Genomic DNA, 18,211 nt, shown 5'->3' with positions numbered 1-18,211 from the left:
AGACTGCTCCAGGGGTTCCTAGCCCAGGGCGGGAGGGAGGCTGTGCCATACCTGCTGGGGAGCGTGCTGGGACAGTGCCTGCAGACTTGGATTGATTTTTGTAGCCTTCATCTCTGTTCTTCAGGGGTCGAGGTGTGTGGAGCAGGCAGCTTCCTGTATTGCATTACAGCATGCAGATCTCTGTAAAGCATGGTGTAATGCTGCAGGGATCAGAATGAAATTTGGTACCTACTACAATGACGTTCAGTTTCGAGTCTCTCTCAGTATTTGGGTCCACCTGACATCCAGCAGGAGGTACTGAGTGGGTCTGCTGTGTGTTTATTTTGCTGTAAGAGGGGCTTCAAGTGGTGGTGGTTGAGAGAACCCCTGGTAATGGAATTCTGTTCTTCTGAGCTCCCATCTCTGCAGATGCTGCTGGGGGAATGAGCTGTGAATTTCTTTTTCCTCCAGCATCTGTCCAAACCTAATTATCATCCCAGCCCTGCTAAGATTCCGCATTTTCCTATGAGTAACTTCATGTGTCTCCACCTGCTTGCCTGGAGAAGAACTGAGGAGGCCCCATCTGTCTGCTTTGCAAGCTCCAGCTGTGTCTGTTAAGCAAACAAGGTCAGTGTGGATGCACAGGGTCCAGCAGCAGCACCCAGGAGGACTCTGGATACAAACACAGTGCTGTTGCTGCCTGCTGCCCAGCTCTGTGTTGGGGCAGCAGCAGTGCAGGGTTGGGGTGCTGCAGCCAGGGCATGTGGGGCCAGGGAAGATGCTGAGGTGAAGGTGGAGGCTCCTGGATCTCCTCCAAGCATGTGCACGTAATTAGGTGGGTCTGACTAGGGAGCTAGGGAGCTGTGTTCTCTTGCAGTACTGTTGCTTGCCCTGGACCTCTATGGATCCTGCTTGGAAGGCGAATTACAAATATATAATGATTATATATATTATAATATATAACGATATATATATATCATATATATATTATATATGATTATAAATATATCAGAAACAGCCTTCAGACAACTTCTGGTAGGACAGAGCAATCTTTTTATGTTCCATGCAGCACAGAGAAGGTTGCTCTGGCCTTCTCTGGTTTCTAATAGTCCCCTGTGGCACTGGTGTAATACTTGTCCTGCCAAGAGTGGGTAGAGGTGTTCTCAGGAGGTTTCCTCTGCCCTGTGCTTAAACAGGCTGGTTGGAAAGACTGTCTGTAAGATACTACTCTGTAAGTTATTATTCTGTTAACTTCTGTGTCTCAAAGCTTGCTGGGGACACAGATGGACTTGTTCAAGTCCAGACAAGTCCCGAGCAAGGCTTGTGAAATCCTTTGTCTGGGGGAATGCAGATGGACAAGGCCAGGGGCAACGAGAGCGAGATGAGCTGCAGCTAAATAGCTGTGAAGTGCTTCTTTGTGTGGACCTATCTCCGGATGATGGCCATCTCAGGGGGTACTCAATGACTCTTGCTCGAAGCCCATCCTTGTCACGTAGGCAGGAGAACAAGGAGGATAAAAGAGGAACTGAAAACCACGAGGATAGGATTTCTGACAACAGATTCCTCAAGAAGAATGGAGGTTTCTGACAACAGATTCCTCATGAAGAACGGCAGGTTTCTGACAACAGATTCCTCAAGAAGAATGGAGGTTTCTGACAACAGATTCCTCATGAAGAAGAGCGGAGAGAGAGAGGAATTCTTGAAGATAGAGGGATTCCCGAAGATTGAGGTGATTCCTGCATACTATCGAACTCTCCGGAGCCTGCTGCCTGACCGCTGTTGCTGCTTCAAGAATTGGCTCCTCGACTTCCTCGTCTACCTGCCTGCTGCCCAGTGCCGGCCACGCTGCTGCTCCCCGTCTTCTGCTGCGTTCTGCCCGGGACCTTCAAACACCGTGCAACGGGACGCTGCTGGATCCTGCTGGTGACTATCCCCGCTTTACGCAACTCCTGCTTCTTTTCCATCTTTTCTATCGCACTCCTTCCCTTCCCCGTCTCCCTTCCCGTCTTAGTAATAAATTGGATGGAACAACATATGAACCGTTGTTTCTTAATCTCACACCGGGTATACAGATATTAAAGAACCTCATCTCCCTCCTATAAATTGGAGCGAGACACTGTCTTAGAGCAGAAGGAGCAGGGCAGAAATCAGATCACTGCCATTCCTCTGCCTCAGAACACGTGGTCCATATGCTGCCCTGGGCTGCAAAACCCAGCCCTGTTTCTCCTCCATACAACCAGGAGGCTGTTTGGACCTTTCCTGTTTTCAGTGCCCTCCTTCTCCTCGGTTGGGGCAGTTCACTTTTAACATGTTGTGTCTGAATCAGCAAGAAGCAACAGCAGGGCTGCTGGATGAAGGCTTTGTGGTGAGTTCATTGGCTGTTGCCCATACCCGACTGGGTTTGAGCCCAGCCCAGCGGTCAAGGCACAGCAGTAGCAAATCTAGAGACTTGGGTTTTCACCTTGATTTTGGGGCAGTTTGCATTCCATATCTCTAACATTCCTTCCAGCTGCAAAATCTTTGAGACAGGTGCAGTCCTTGCTCACATGTCACAGCGCATTGCAGTGTGTGTTCCTGGACTCTGCTCAGTACTGCTGCAGCTGTGCAATCCTCAGCTCACAGCTTCTCAGGAATATGCTCTGGGGACTTCCAGAGCAGAGGGAGGATGTGCAGATGCAGCATTAGGAGCAGTCTGTGTCTTTTCAGCTGGGGATATACAGGGAGAGTGGGGTAAAGTGTGGGGATGGAGGAAAGGAGGAGGTGGAGCAGAGAACTGTGCATGTGTGAGGAGGTTGCTTGGCTCAGGTGATGAGGAGAAGATTGGGAGGGACTGCTGACAGAAAAGCTTAATCTACTCTCGGCTTCCAAGCATTGTTATGATCCTTCAGCTTTTCCTGCTTCCCATGCAGCATCCTTGGCAGGCTGATGGCCACCTGCAGCTCTCAGGGATGGGGACAGCAGTTTGCAAATGGAGAGGTTTACTGCAAAGAATAGACCTGTTCTGTTAGGCTGACCTGTCTCTGGAACCTGTGGCTGTAAGAACTCACCCGTAAGTGGGGTCACACAGGTAGAAATCTTTGCTTTCAGTCCCATTCATCCCTTCCAGGCTCGCTTAACTGCCTCCTTTCACTTAGCCTTCCTGTCTTCAATCTAGCAGAATTGACTGTCAGATACTTTATTTCTGTTGGTCCAAAGCAAATAGTTGTTCTTGTACAGGGGCTGATGCAGAAGCCACAGCTGTGTGGGCCTTATCCAGCAAGAGCAGCTCTGGAGTTGGGAGCTGCTGAGAAGAAGACGTGCAGTCTTCCACCACTCTTTTGGCAGGGAAATGGATAATCTAATTTGTGTGAGAGTGGATAACAAAGCAGAACTGATAGCTGTAGGATTTTTTTTCCTTTTTTAGCATCATAAAAATGCCCTGGGTTTCTGGTCACAGCATATATCTCATAGTATTTGGGCAGGGAGGTATTTTCTTCTAAATGTAGGCAAAGAAGAGTTTACAAGGTGCTTGCCTACAGACACAGGGCTGATAGGACTGCATTTTTACGCACCCCTGTTTACTCTTGGTGTCATGTGAATTTATTGTGAGTTTGCAGCCTGTTTGCTAGACTGGGGATGCTTTTGTTCATGAGCAGAGCCCTTGTGCAGCTCAGAACTCCAGTATCACATTCCAGAATTTGCTAAGACATTTCCTTGTTCAGCCCAGTGTCATTTCCTCTGTGCCAGATCCACCCTCACAAGGAGGAGAATGAGCTGGCTTTTTCCAGTCAATATTTGTTCTTCCACGCAAGCTGTTTGAATACTGTCTCTCTTGTTTTGGTATTTGTTTCTTCTGTCTTGCTGGAGTCTTACCCCAAAGTCTCCCACATTGGCAGCTCTTGTTTGTGTAGCAATGACTCAGAGAAGGCAACGTAGTGGGAGCTTTCCAAAGGTTGCCAGATTTCTGTTGCATATGGAGCATTTTCCAGCTTGTCTGTTTGAAGAAAGAAGAGAGTTTGGGAAGAGGAATTCACAGGATCATTTACTCATTCAGTCCTGCGGTGAAGTCTTGGTTCTGCTGCAGTTTTTGAGAAAACTCCCATTGTCTCTAGTGGAGTTTGTGTACGTTGTTATCAGAATGAGGACATCCCAGGCTTGTTTTGGACATTCTCACCTCCCCACTTTCCTGCCTGTTTATCTGTGCTCCATCCCTGTGTCTTCGGTCTGCAGTCCATAGAAGGGCCTCATTGGAGGGCAGCTCAAAGCCCACCCAGTGCCACCCCTGGCCGTGGGCAGGGCTGCCCCCCACCAGCTCAGGCTGCCCAGGGCCTCATCCCGCCTGGCCTGGAGTGCCTGCAGGGATGGGGCACCCACAGCTCTCTGGGCAGCAGTGCCAGTGCCTCACCAGCTCACTGCATGTGCTGGCGGTGAGTTCTGGCTACATTTTTCCATGTCATCAGATCTTCGACTTGTGCACTGCTACCATGCTAACCTGGTCTCTGCTGGTGATAATCAGTGCTTGCATTCCTTGCAGCGTAAAGGTATCAGGGATGCTCACCAACAATATTTTTGGGGGAATATTGTAGAAAACTTTCCCCAAAGCAGTCATTATTCATTTATTTATTTTATGTGTCTATCACTTGCTTTATCACTGCAAGCTTTTGATGCAGCAGTTCCCTCTATTTTCAATTATTGTGACACTCAGTTTCCCTATTACTGCAAATTTGTATAATCTCTGTGCAGCTTTTTAAAGAGAGGAATTATATTGGTTGCCCTGTCTCTCATGCATTCACTGTTGTTTTTATGACTCACTAACAAGAAGCCTCGTTGTGCAAATCATTCAGTGTCATAATATTTGGCTCTGGTAGGAAACTTTTTTCCTCTGCTGGTAGGGGAAGGCATTGCATTCTGCTACGTAGCCAAGTTAAATCTATCTTTGTGCCTGCAGAGCTGAGGCAAAAAAAAATCCTCTGCACTGGACCTTGTGCTCTGTGGCTCCTGCCCAAGTGAGGCTGCTCCTGAGATTTATAATAGGTGGGGCAGTTAGCTTGTGGGAGTATATTCAAAGCTTCTGTGTGTGCACCACAGGTTTGAAAGGTGATTTGCAGTACTTCATCTTGTTTAATGTCCAGATAGCCAAGACTGGGAAGCAGTTTGATGAGAAGCTTGACTTCCTATGGGGAGAATCATGGAACCTTTTCATGTACTACTTATTTCCTTGCAGGAAAAGGAGGAGATTCACACTCATCCATCCCCAAAGCCACACTGTCATGACTTTGTCTTTTCAAGGCTGTCCAGGTCCCTCTGGATGGTGTCCCTTCCTGCTGTTGTGTCTGCTGCACCACTCAGCTTGGTGTCATCCAAAAATTTGCTGAGTGTGCACTCAAACCCATCTTCTGTGTCATTGATGGAGATGCTGAAGAGCTCCGGTCCCAAGATGGACCCCTGGGGGACACCACTCATCACCGGCCTCCACCTGGACATGGAGCCATTGACAGCAGCCCTCTGGCTGCGACCATCCAACCAATTCCTTATCCTCCAAATTGCCCAGCCTTCAAATCCATTTATCTTCAATTTAGAAAGAAGGATGTGACGTGCGATCATGTCAAAAGCTTTGCAGAATTTCAGATGATAGATGATATTAATTTTTCTTCCTTAGTCCACCAGCGCTGTGACTGTTCTAAAAGGCCACTGTAATGGTGAGGTATAATCTGCTCTTGGTGAAGGCATACTGACTTTCTCAGATCACCTCCTTGTCTTACAGGTACCATAACATCTCTTCCAAGATATGTTCTGTGATATTCCCAGGCACAGAGATGAGTCTCGCTGGCCTGTAGTTCCCTGGGTCTTCCTTTCTACCCTTCTTAAAAATGGGAGTGATGTTTTCCTTTTTCCAGTCAGTAGGGATCTCGCCATGACTTCAAATATGACGGAGAGTGGCATGGCCCCCACGTTAGCCAGTTCCATCAGGATCTTTGGATGCGTGTCTTTGGGCCCCACAGACCTGTACACGTTTAGTCTCATCAAGGGGTCTTGAACGTGCCCTTCTCTTACAGTAGGAGGGATTTTGTTCCCCTGACCCTCACCTCCAGATACGTAGGGATCTGAGAGACATGGGAAACTTGGTTGCTGGAAAAGACTGAGGCAAAGAACATGTTTGAGTACCTCAGCCTTCTCCACATCTGTAGTTGCCAGTTCCCTCTTATTTATCTGAAGGTGTGCACTGTCCTTGACCTTTCTCTTCTGATAAATATACCTATAGAACCCCTTCTTGTTATTTTTTACATCCCTTCCCAATTTCAGTTCATTCTTTGTCTGGGTTTTCCTAGTCCTATCTTTACATGTCTGGACAGTATCCCTGTATTCCTCCCAGGCCATGCATCGCTCATTCCACTGCCTGTCCGTTTTCTTTTCATTGCTCTGTTTAACCAACAGGTCCTTGCTCAGCCGTGCTGCTTTCCTGCCTCCACTGTTTGATTTCTTATACTCAGAGCTCTTGTGCTCTCTGAAAGGTGTCCTTAAACAGAGCTGCCAGCTCTGTTCCATTCCTATGTCCCTAAGGACAGTTTCCCAGGGGATCTCATCCAATAATTCCTTAATCAGCCTGAGATTTGCTCAGTGGCAGTTCTTTGCAATCTATCAATTTCTTAACATACAGGGCAACAGTTCCCCTCTTCCTTCCCTCTTATCTCTTTTAAAGTGTCTGTAGCTCTCAACTGCAATGCTGTAGTTGTGTGATTCATCCTCCCATGTTTCTTTGAGAGCAATTGGGTAATTTTTTTCTAATTGCTCTATGGTTTCTAACTCTTCAACATCTTTCCATGATACATGATGTCTTTTTATATATTTTGTAGTCCTCACTGCAGCTTCATTCAACCCAACTTGAGAAAATAGAAATGGATAGTAGCTCTCCAGCTTTATCAGGTATGATGACCTCTTCTTGACATTGCATATGCAGGCCTTTGGCAGCTGCAAACCTCACTAGATTGTCACAGAATCACAGAATGGCCAGGGTTGGAAGGGACCTCAAGGATCATCAATCTCCAAACCCCTGCCACATGCGGGGCCACCAACCTCCACTTTTAATACCATGGACCCAGGCTGCTAAGGGCCCCATACAACCTGGCCTTGAACACCTCCAGGATGGACGGGGCATCCACAGCCTCTCTGGGCAGCTGTTCCAGCATCTCACCACTCTTTCTGTAAAGAACTTCCCCCTGGCATCCAACCTGAATCTCCCTTCCCTCAGCTTAAAAACACTTCCCCTTGTCCTGCAGTTATCTTCCCTTTCAAAGTGTTCATTCCCCTCCTGTTTGCAGACTCCCTTTAGGTACTGAAAGGCCGCAATGAGGTCACCCCACAGCCTTCTTTTCTCCAGACTGAACAAGCCCAGCTCCCTCAGCCTGTTAAAAAATTCACTGGAATGCTGATGATGTTGAATGATGATGATGGTGTTGCTGGAAGCCACTTATGTGTTTTTGAAGGCCAGCTGATTGTTGCTGGAGGCTAACTGGGTGTTGACAAGCAGTTGCACACTGTTGGAGGCCAACTGGATGTTGCTGAAAGCCACCTGAGTATTGCTGCAGGCCACCTGGGTGTTGCTGGATGTCAACTGGGTACTGTTGGAGGCCAACTGGGTGTTAACAAGTAGTTGCATGCTGTTGGAGGCCAACTGATTGTTGCTGGAGGCCAGCTGGGTATTGACAAGTTTTTGCACACTGTTGGAGGCCATCTGGGCGTTGCTGGAGGCCAACTGGGTGTTTCCAGAGGCCAGCTGAGTGTTGACAAGCGGTTGTATGCTGTTGGATGCCAACTGGGTGTTGCTGGAGGCCAGTTGGGTGTTGCTGGAGGCCAACTGGCCCCTTTTGGTGGTCTGGGGGCTCACAGCTAGGTGGGGGACCTTCTGTCTATGCTGGTGGCAGTGAACCTTCAGGTTGCCGCACATGGTGAACTGGTTGCCACAGACACTACAGCTGTAGAGCCGTTCACCCATGTGGGACCTCAGGTGGATCTGCCAGGCGCTTTCGCTCCCAAAGCCCTTCCCACAAAACCCACACTCGTGTCATGTCCCCCCCATATCCCCCACACTGAAATTTGGGGGGTGGGTCAAGACCACCATCATCACCCCAACTCCATGGTAGGGTGTTGCCAAGAAGAAAGCAGTGGCATGAGGTTGGTTTTTGGGGGGAAAAAGTGGGAAAAAAGGTTTCCCCATGATGAAATGCAGCTTTTTGTGAGGGGGGGGAGGTGAGGCAGGGAGGGCATGGGATTTTGGGGTGCTCAGAGCCCCCAGGAGGAGGACCTGGTGACAGATGTCTTCAGTCCGCTGCACCTGGTGGAGCTGACGCTGTTGCAACACCCCGTAGCTCATCCAAGTGGCAAACAGGTGCTTCAGTCCTCTCATTAAGAACTCTCCAATTACTTATACCCCTCACACTTTTCTGGTGTCACTGATTCTATTACAGATACCAATTGGTTGGTCCAGTTTAATGTGGTTGTCCTTTCCACTTCACCTCTCCTTTTTCCATCCCCAGAGCCCCATCTCCCTTGTACAGGGGCACTTCTCTCTGAGCGCAGAAAAGAATCCAGCCTCCCTTTTCTTGTACTTTGCTATAGTCTGTCACCTCAGGGTTGAAAGCTAGCTTAGTTTCTTCCCCTTTGCAGGGACTCACCCATGCTAACTGCCATGCAGCAGGATAGATGCATGTCTTGATCATGTCTGTCTGAGCATATGAAAGGTCAGCGACAGGTATATGGCTTGGAAGATGATGGTGAAACAACTGCTATCAGGTCAGCAGACAGAGCACAAGAAAGTTAATGGGTTGGGACATCTGCTTGAGGTGTGGCTTCTGAGATGGTGGACCTTTCCTTGCAATAGGAAACAGAAGGAAAAAGGTCAACCATCACAGAGTGCAACTTTGAAGGTGAAGAAGAAATGTCCCTCAAAGGCTGATGCAGTGGTGTCAGAAGTCACACAAGGAATCTGTGATCAGCTCATGCCTTTGTGTTTCAGTGACCATTTGGTGAGGATGGAGAGATACTGATGAGGGTATGGAAATTACACTGAGAGCAAGTTGGAAAAGTGAGGAGGATGGCTACAGCCTGCAGGGAATGGGGGCATGTGTGGGACAGTGTAGGACAGTAGTGGTTACGGTGGAGTGCACCAGTGAGGCTGGAAGGCCCCGACAGCACCAAGGTTTTTGTCCCCTTTGCTCTGGCACCTGTTTCGTTATTGAAACCCATGAGGAGATGCATGGTCCATATGGCACTGAGACCTTGTTGTTTCCTGGCAATACTGAGGGAAGCCTGGAGGTGTTGTTTGATTCTCCTTCATTCAGTATTGCACATCCTACATCCCACTGCTCAGGAAGGGCCATGATGAGGAACAGAAATCTCCCTTCCCAAGGTCTGGGGGGCAAGGCTCAGTTTTTTTGCTTCATCAAACAAAGCAAAGGCTTTCAGAGGCATCAGAGCTGTGTATCAAGTGCCCTTGCCTTCCTGTAATCATGGCCTCCAATTATCTTTTCTAACGAGTCCATGGCATGTCATTAATGGCCCTCTCTGGGTCCCATTAATACTTCAAGACACTTTAGCATTTCCTTCTGACTTTATCTTCCAGAGTGGTGACGTCAGTTTCCTCTCAATACCTGAGGCTCATTGACTTGTCACCATGGGACTCATTAAAGTGCAGAGTGCCTTGACAAGCCACTTTCATTTAGTCTTAGAGATGTATGGTTAATTAGATTTCAAGAGTGCAGTTAAAAAGGAAGTTTTCAGTGACTACATACTAAAAAAGAATGTTTTATTTTTCCAGATGTTTTTCCTTGCTTTTCATTTTAGACAAATAGTGATAGCAACATTCCCCAACTGATATTGATCCAGGGTGTCTCCTAAGGAGATCTGGGCAGGTGGGAAAAACAGTCTCTTGAGGATGGACTCCGTATAGATAATCTGATTGCTCACCTCCCCAGGTGTGCCATTTCTCTCATTGGTCACCTGAGACTTGCTTCACTTTTCTTTACCTCTGATTTCTCTGCTGTTGTTAAAGCTGGATGTTACAGCTCTTTTCCACCAACTTTTGCCTGCTTTCCTTGGAGAATTGACTGCAGACAGCCACAGAAAGGTTTATTTATTTATTTAAAGTAAAACGGATAAGATCTATGAGAACAAGAAAGCACGGTCCTCAGCTCTGTGCCAAATCCAAGCTGTCTCTAATGAAGTTTGTTTTTGTCACCCAGTGCTGCAGAGGTCAGCTGGGTTCTCTTAGGGATCCTTGGCAGAAGGATTGGCCACAGTGGCATGGTTGTAATTAGAGAGTTATTATGTATGTGTGTAAACATATATATATACATAAAACGATCAGTGTTGCTTACGAGCTACAATTTCTAGCACTTGATGTAGCTGCACACCATTTTTAGAATTCTCAGTTGCATAAACTTTTCAGCCACCTGAACCCTCTGCAGATGGCATACAATTCTTACTCGTCAGCATGCAAGACATCCACAGCCTGGGCTCAGACTGTGTTAGAAGGACAATGAGCTCAGTCCTTAGTCCTCAGAGGAAGAAGGCAGCAGGGGAAGCACCCCTGGCCACAGGGGAATCGTGGACCTGGTCATTAAGTGGAGGCTGTGGGCTAAGTCTAGGACTTGTAGCTGCTTGATTTTACAGACCGTGCTCCTGTGCTCTTACACTTCCCTGTCCAGCCAACAAATGTCACCATATCTTGGCAACCCAGCACTAGGTTTTTGATAATGCTGGTGGGTGCAACCCCTGCCAAGGGTGTCCCACACCCCTGTAGCATCCCAGCGCTTGGCCTGGTGTTGTGCCAATCATCCCACGACGGAAAAAAAACAAAATGTTGCCACTGACACCAGCCTAAGAGTCACATACTGATCAGCAGTGCATACTTGTTTTCTCTAACATTATTTCCTTCTCACGGGAAGAATAGAGGAAAACCATTCCTCAAGTCATGTAAATACAAACCAGAATTCATTTACTTAAGAGCAGATCAGATTTAAAATAATATCTCGTATCCTATGGGACTGTCCAATAGAGAGTGGAGCAATAACTATCCTGGAAATCCTCCACTGCTCTTTTTTTCTTCACAATACGTGTGTCTAGATTTGAAGTAGATTTGCCATCACATTTTCTCATGTTCTTCTCATGGTAACTCAAGGTAACACAGGTAAAACCACATGGTGGCACAGAAGGTGGGGGGAATTCTTACGTGTGAGACTGGGGATAGGAAGCAGCTGCTAGGAAAAGAATCAACTCTATTGAGATTGTTGTAGGGCCCTTTATTTTGTTTAGGTACTCAGGAGAATGACAAGCGGCATTTCTCTTGGAGAATGTTTTCACAGAAAACCAAAGGGGAAGAAAACCAACATGAGCAGATGACAGGTCCTGACAATCAAGAGTTTTACTATGAATGATCTGCAGAAGAAGAAAGACAGATGTCTATTTCTGAAAAGTCTGCTCATCTGTTTCTTCAGGGCACCCCTGAGCTCCCGGTTCCTCATGCTGTAGATGAGAGGGTTCACTGCTGGGGAAACCACCGAGTACAGCACTGCCACAGCCAGGTCCAGGGATGGGGAGGAGATGGAGGGTGGCTTCAGGTAGGCAAAAGTGCCAGTGCTGACAAACAGGGAGACCACAGCCAGATGAGGGAGGCACGTGGAGAAGGCTTTGTGCCGGCCCTGCTCAGAGGGCATCCTCACCACAGCCCTGAAGATCTGCACATAGGAGAGCACAATGAAAACCAAGCACCCAGATGCAAAAGAGAGACTAACCACAAGAAGAGCAACTTCCCTGAGATAGGAGCTGGAGCAGGAGAGCTTGAGGATCTGGGGAACTTCACAGAAGAACTGGTCCACAGCATTCCCTTGGCAGAGTGGCAGTGAGAATGTACTGGCAGTGTGCAGCAGAGCATTGAGGACCCCAGAGCCCCAGGCAGCCGCTGCCATGGTGGCACAAGCTCTGCTGCCCAGAAGGGTCCCATAATGCAGGGGCTTGCAGATGGCAATGTAGCGGTCATAGGACATGACAGTAAGAAGAGCACACTCAGCTGTAGTACAGAAAAAGAGAAAAAATACTTGTGCAGCACATCCTGTGTATGAGATGGCCCCACTGCCCCAAAGGAAACTGGACATGGCTTTGGGAAGAGTGGTGGAGATAGAGCCCAGATCACAGAAGGCAAGGTTAAGGAGGAAGAAGTACATAGGAGTGTGCATATGATGATCACAGACTACAGCCATGATGACGAGACCATTGCCCAGAAGGGCAGCCAGGTAGATGCCCAGGGAGAGCCAGAAGTGCAGGAGCTGCAGCTCCCACGTGTCTGTGAATGCCAGGAGGAGGAACTCAGTGGTGGAGGTGCTGTTAGACATCTGCTCTGTCCGGGCACAGGGACCTGTCGAGGGAGGGAAGGGCCATAACAAATTAGGAGATGCTTCTCTGATCAAATCCTGTAACTCTTCTCACAGAAGACTCCCTATGTACCTTGTCTTTCAGAGAATATTGTGTCTCTCTCTTGATTAAGCCCTGGTTGGCTCTAAGGTGATCACAGGGAACAGGAGCACTGCAGGAGTCTGTTCAGCCTACAGCAGTAGTTAAATAGGAACATGCACTGACCTCAGAACATATCCACTCATAATATCAAAAACCTTACCAGCATTGTCCCTACCAATTAATCCAACTACAGAACAGCACCATAAGGTTGGATTTCATTTATTTTAATTTAATTGCCTCACCACACCAAAGGAGTGTTAAGGCAGAAAGCATTGGCATTGCTTTTGCACTCCAAGTGAAATCTTTTGGGTCCCACTAGGCAAAGGGACTATTCATTACTGCAGAGTGATGCAGAGCCACTCTGTCCATCAGCCCTGGTCTCAGCTGTGCTGACAGCTCTTTGAGAAGGAGGATGATTGCTCTTGTGTGCTTCCTTGTGAAGAACCTGCACACTGCTGAGAGCAGACAAATCCAGATTCCAAATGCAGAGGAACAAAACACTCACCCAGCCTCATTTTAGCTGAGGAGGATCTCAGTGCTCCTCACCTCGACACAGATAGAGAGGACTCATTGTAAATTCCCATATGGAGCCATGCATGGCTTTAGCACCAAGGTGACTCCTCCATGGGGCTAAGAGAGAAGGCACAGATACTACAAGAGAGGTGAGCCCTTCTGGAGGGCAACCTGCATCTCAACAAGAATCCCAGGGAAAGACAAGGGAACGTCTTGGAGACAGGACGTCTTGGAACGTCCTGAAGGAAGGAACAGGTCCTTGTGAGCACCAGAGAGCAGTGCCAGAGATCCTGAAGATCACTTCAGAAGAACCTCGATGGCATCATGAAGGTGATGCTAGAGTGCTCTGTAGGACAAAGTGGAGTGGGGAGGGAACAGGAAATTTCTGCAGTTCATCACCAACAATACTGATCTGTCAGTGCAATGCTCTAGGAATTACATCCTCCTGTAGACTGATATTCCATGCCCACGACACCTGCCTCCCCTCCATAACAGGAATTTGAAGTCACAGACTTCAGAAAATACCTTCCCCTTCAAGTATCTCATGCCTTCATCTTCTTCTTTAAACATACCCTCATAAATGTAATTCTCTACAACACCTCCTAACCTAAGTTAGAGGAAGAGGGAAAGCCATCCTGACAACAGTCACTGGATGTGCCAGCTTTGCCCTTTGATAACCCCACATACATCGTCCTTCAACCCAAGACTCACTGTGCTAGGATCCAACAGTTCATCCTGTTCAGAGCTGTTCTCTATTGCTGCACTCCACCCAGCCTTTAAACCTCTCCCATCTCTCCTCTCTCCACACCTCCTGCATGCTGTGGCCCTGCCCTGCTGCGAGCTGCATAGGAGCTGCTCCTGGGATTCCATGGTAAATAATAGAGATAGGGAGTAGCAGAGAACTGTACAAATACAAAAACTCCTGGTGACACTTCATGTGCCAGACCAGATTCTGGTCATAGAATTATTTAGGTTGGAAAATGCCTCCAAGACCATCATCTCCAACAGTTAAAGTAACACTGCAAAGTCCACCACTACACCAAGTTCCCCTAAGCACTACACTGCACATCTTGTAAATACTTCCAGGAGTGCTGATACAGATACTTCCCTAGGCAGCCCGTTCAGATCATTGATAAAGATATAAAAGAACTGGCCTAACTACTTAAGTCCCTTCACCACAACTATCTGGGCCTAGGACCCAAACAGATTTTTACCCAGCAAAGCATATGCCTATTAAAGCCAGGAGCAGTTTACACAGGAGCATGTGGGAGCTTCTCCAGGAGCAGTTTTACAGTCTTTCCCACTAAACAGACCAGTTTTCATAGCAGGAAATCTGGCTAGACAAGCAGGATCTACCTGTCATAAATCCATGCTGCCTGAGCCTGTCCATCTGCTTGTTCTGTATGTGCTGTGTGATGGCACATGAGAAGACCTATGCCATAACCTCCCCCAGCACTGAAATCAGAATGACGGGCTTGTAGTTCCCCCCGTATTTCTTCCAGCCCTGCTTCTTAGCTGACCTCTAGTCAACTGGGACCTCCCCCGATAGCCAGGATGGCTGACAAATGAGAGAAAATGGTTTGATGAGCACATTAGCCACCTTCTTTGGTACTCTTGGGGGGATCCTATCTGGTTTCATAAACCTGTGTGCATCTAAGAGTTGTTGCAAGTCGCTATCCATTTCTTCTTGCAATATGATGGCTGTTCTTGCTTCTCATCCCCATCTTCTAACTCAGGATGCTGGATCTCCAGAGAACAACTGGCCTTTCTACTAAGGACTGAGGCAAAGAAGGCATTAAGAATCTCATCCTTCATCACTGTATTTACCCCCACAACCAATAAAGAATAGAGGTTCTTCTTAGTCCTTCTTTAGTTGCTGATGTAATTACAGAAGCATTTTTGGGGTCTTAAATGGCAGTAGCCAGATAAAGCTCCAGGTGGGTTTTGCCCGTTCTCATTTTAGATGTACTGAGGGACGTGATTTAGTGAGAAATATTGATGATACATAGATGGTTGGACTGGATGATCTTAGAGATCTTTTCCAATTTTGGTGATACTGTGATTCTATGATTTCCTCACTGCATAGACTCATGATCTCTTTGTAGCCCTCTTAAGTGGCTTGCCCCTTCTTCCAATGACCATGAACTCTGTTTGTTCCTGTTTTAGCTCTCTGTTCAGCTAGGCTGGTCTTCTTCCCTGCCAGTTCATCTTTTGGCACGTGGGGATGGCCTATTCCTGAACCTTAGTATTTCCTTCTTGAGGAGCATCTAACCTTCCTGGAGACTTTTGACCATCAGGAAAATACCTGAAGGACTCTGTCAACAAGTCTCCTAAACAGACTGAAGTTTGCCATCCAGGAATCTAATGAGGCAGTTCTACTAACTTCCCTCTTCACTTTTCCAAGGATCAAAAACTATTAGTTTGTGACTGCCATGCTCAAAACAGCCTTCAACCTTCACATCACCCACAAGTCCTTCTCTGTTCACAAGCAAAAGTTCCAACAACACATCTTCCCAGGTTGGCTCACTCACCAGCTGTGTCAGGAAGTTATCTTCCACACATTTCAGAAACCTCCTAGACTGTTTTCTCCCTGCTGTATTCTATATTTCCACCAGATACCTGGTCAGTTGAAGCTCCCCATGAGAGCAAGGGCTAGCGATTGTGAGACAGCTACTTATACAGTGCTGCACCTGTCTCTTCATCCTGGTTGGGTGGTCTATAACAGACTCCCACCATGACATCTACCTTGCTGGCCATCCTGGTTCTTAATCATAAATACTCAACCCTATTGTCACCGTCATTAAGCTACAGGCAATCAAAACACTCCCTAACATATACGGCTACCTTGCTGACTCTCCTCACTAGCCTATCCTTTCCAAAATATTTACAGCCATCCACTGCAGCACTCCTGTCATGAAAGTAATTCCACCACGTTTCTGTGATGACAACTAGATCATAGTTTTCCCTGTGGCTCAAAGGCTTCCAGCTCTTCCCATTTGTTGCTCACATTTCACTTCATCTGGGTCAATGATCTCCCTCCAAGAAAGTGATGAGAAGCCCTAATTCCTTCTCTTCTCCACTGAACAATCCCAGTTCCCTCAGGCGCTCCCCATCAGACTTGAGCTGCAGACCCTTCACAGCTCCACTGTCTTTCTCTGCAACTCCGTCCCGTTGGCCTCAGCCCAGCAATCGGCCTGTCCAGGTCCCTCTGTAGGGCTGCCTGCCCTCGGGCAGATCCACGCTTCCTCCAACATGGTGTTGCCTGCAAATTTACTGAGAGTGCACTCAGTTCTGACATCCAGGTCATCAATAAAGACATTAAACAGAACAGATATTAAACAGATCCCTGGGGAACACCGCTGGTTACCGGTCACCAGCTGGATGCCATTCACCACCACTCTCTGGGTCCAGCCCTCCAGCCAGTTCTTTACCCAGCACTGAGGGCACCTTTCCAGGCCATGGCTGCAGCTTCTCCAGGAGAATTCTGTACAAAGTATAGCTCAACACCCAGGACTTAGACGATACTGAGGCTGTTATTCTCATTGCTATACATGCTTCTGACACCTTCACTGACGTTTTTGTTAGAACTGATGAAGGAACACCAAGGGAACAAGAAATTCACCTTGGGCTACCTCAGATGCTCTGGAGTACCAAAGAAATAAAGATTCATTTCCCTCACAGTCAGACTTGGAAGTCAAACTGAATAGAGAATAACACCCATGTGAGTTAGAAATGTTATTCAAATAGAGGTGTTTTAGGGTAACTGATACATTGCCATGGTGTGATACAAAACAGGGTGCATCTGGTATGAACCAGATACATCCTGGAGCAGCTGCTGGAGTCAAAGCAGACTTCTAAAAGTTAGAAGAACTCAGAAGTTCCCAGGCAATGTTATTGTCACGATATACTCTTAAGTGAACCACCAGTTCCTTTTTGAGTAATACAGACTAGTAAGCAGGTAAAAGCATATTTTTTTTTAATCTGAGCTCAAGGATCTGTTTACCATGAAGGGATTCATACCATGAAATGACCAACCAAGGATATCAGAAATCATAGAATTATATTATCATAGAAAGTTTTGGGTTGGAAGAGATCTTAATGACCATCTAATTCCAACACCCCTGCAATGGATGGGGACACCTTCCACCAGACCAGTTTGCTCAAAGCCCCATCCAATCTGGCCTTGAACAATTACAGGGAGAGGACAGCTGCACTTCTCTAGGTAAGCTGTTCCTGTGCTAAGCTGTACTGGGGGACAAAGGAATGGAGCAGAGCTGGCAGCTCTTTAAGGAGAGTTTTCTTAGAGCACCAGAGCTCTCCATCCCCAAGCATGTGAAGTGAAACAGGGGAGGCAAGAAACCAGCATGGTTGAAGAAGGACATTCTGGTCCAATTGTGAGATAAGGAGGAAATGCACACACTATGGGATCAGGGGTAGGTGGCCTGGGAAGAATATAAGGATGCTACCTAGATGTGCAGATCAGGAAAACCAGGCAGCATGTGGAACTGAACTTGGGAAGGGATGTGAAAGTTAACAAGAAGGGATTCTACAGGTACATCGGTCAGAAGGGAAAGGCTGTGGAGCATACACCCCCCTCTGGTGCATGAGAAGGAAGAAATGGCAACAATAGATACAAAGAAGGCAGAGGTATTTGAGCTCTTTATCTCAGCATTCAGAGGCAGCCAAGCATCTCTCAAGTCCCTGGACATCCACAAGAGGACTGGGGGAGCAAAATCCCTCCCACTGTAAGAGAAGAGCAATTTTGAGACTGTCTGATCAGCACCAGCTTTGTTTCAGAAGAAAACAGGGAGTAAAACAAAGTTATATTCTATAGTTGCTTTTACTTGTGACAGTTTGCATTAGCAAACAGTTTCGAGAAATGGTAACAGGGAATGTAGCAATTGGGCAGATCAGGGCAATGGGAAAGGGGTTACAACAAAGGTGTGATGACAAGAGAGAGGTGCTATAAAGGCAGCAGATTGCTCACCAGTACCTGAAGAATCTGGGTTTGCAAATGAAAGCTTCACCAAGGAGGGATCTCCAAGAAGAGATAGCAGTCAGCAGGCAGGCACAGTCAGCCCTTAAATGAGGTCTAAGAGAGGTGCAGCCAGGCTCCAATCCCTTCCTATCACACAGGTAAATTGCCTTCACCTGTGCTCCCAGGGCTGACTGGGTCTTTTGCCCAGATACTCAATCAGTGGTTCAGGCTGTGACTCAGCATTACCATACAGGG

The 18,211-nt window shown here is 47.4% G+C and overlaps 1 protein-coding gene across 3 annotated transcripts; it reads right to left on the bottom strand.

Moving 5' to 3' along the window:
• Positions 1–11,138: 11,138 nt before the first annotated feature.
• Positions 11,139–18,161, bottom strand: LOC128087501 (olfactory receptor 14A16-like). 3 transcript variants are annotated; one of them, XM_052697050.1, is made up of 3 exons: positions 17,972–18,161; positions 12,457–12,554; positions 11,161–12,367 (listed from the first exon to the last, which is right to left on the bottom strand). In XM_052697050.1, exon 3 carries the CDS (start codon positions 12,342–12,344, stop codon positions 11,313–11,315), a length of 1,032 nt encoding a protein of 343 aa, XP_052553010.1. In that variant the 5' UTR covers positions 12,345–12,367; positions 12,457–12,554; positions 17,972–18,161; the 3' UTR covers positions 11,161–11,312. The 3 variants fall into 3 exon arrangements, with proteins under 3 accessions (XP_052553011.1, XP_052553010.1, XP_052553009.1); XM_052697051.1 differs by lacking the exon at positions 12,457–12,554 and having other exon boundaries at positions 11,139–12,367; positions 17,966–18,161; XM_052697049.1 differs by lacking the exon at positions 12,457–12,554 and having other exon boundaries at positions 17,972–18,160.
• Between the last annotated feature and the right edge of the window lie 50 nt (positions 18,162–18,211).

Source organism: Tympanuchus pallidicinctus, unplaced genomic scaffold (assembly GCF_026119805.1).
Source record: "Tympanuchus pallidicinctus isolate F22 unplaced genomic scaffold, pur_lepc_1.0 scaffold30, whole genome shotgun sequence".
In the NCBI taxonomy this organism is placed as follows: Eukaryota; Metazoa; Chordata; class Aves; order Galliformes; family Phasianidae; genus Tympanuchus; species Tympanuchus pallidicinctus.
The sequence above is the reverse complement of the archived record's forward strand: the minus strand, read 5'-3'. Positions and strand labels throughout refer to the sequence as shown.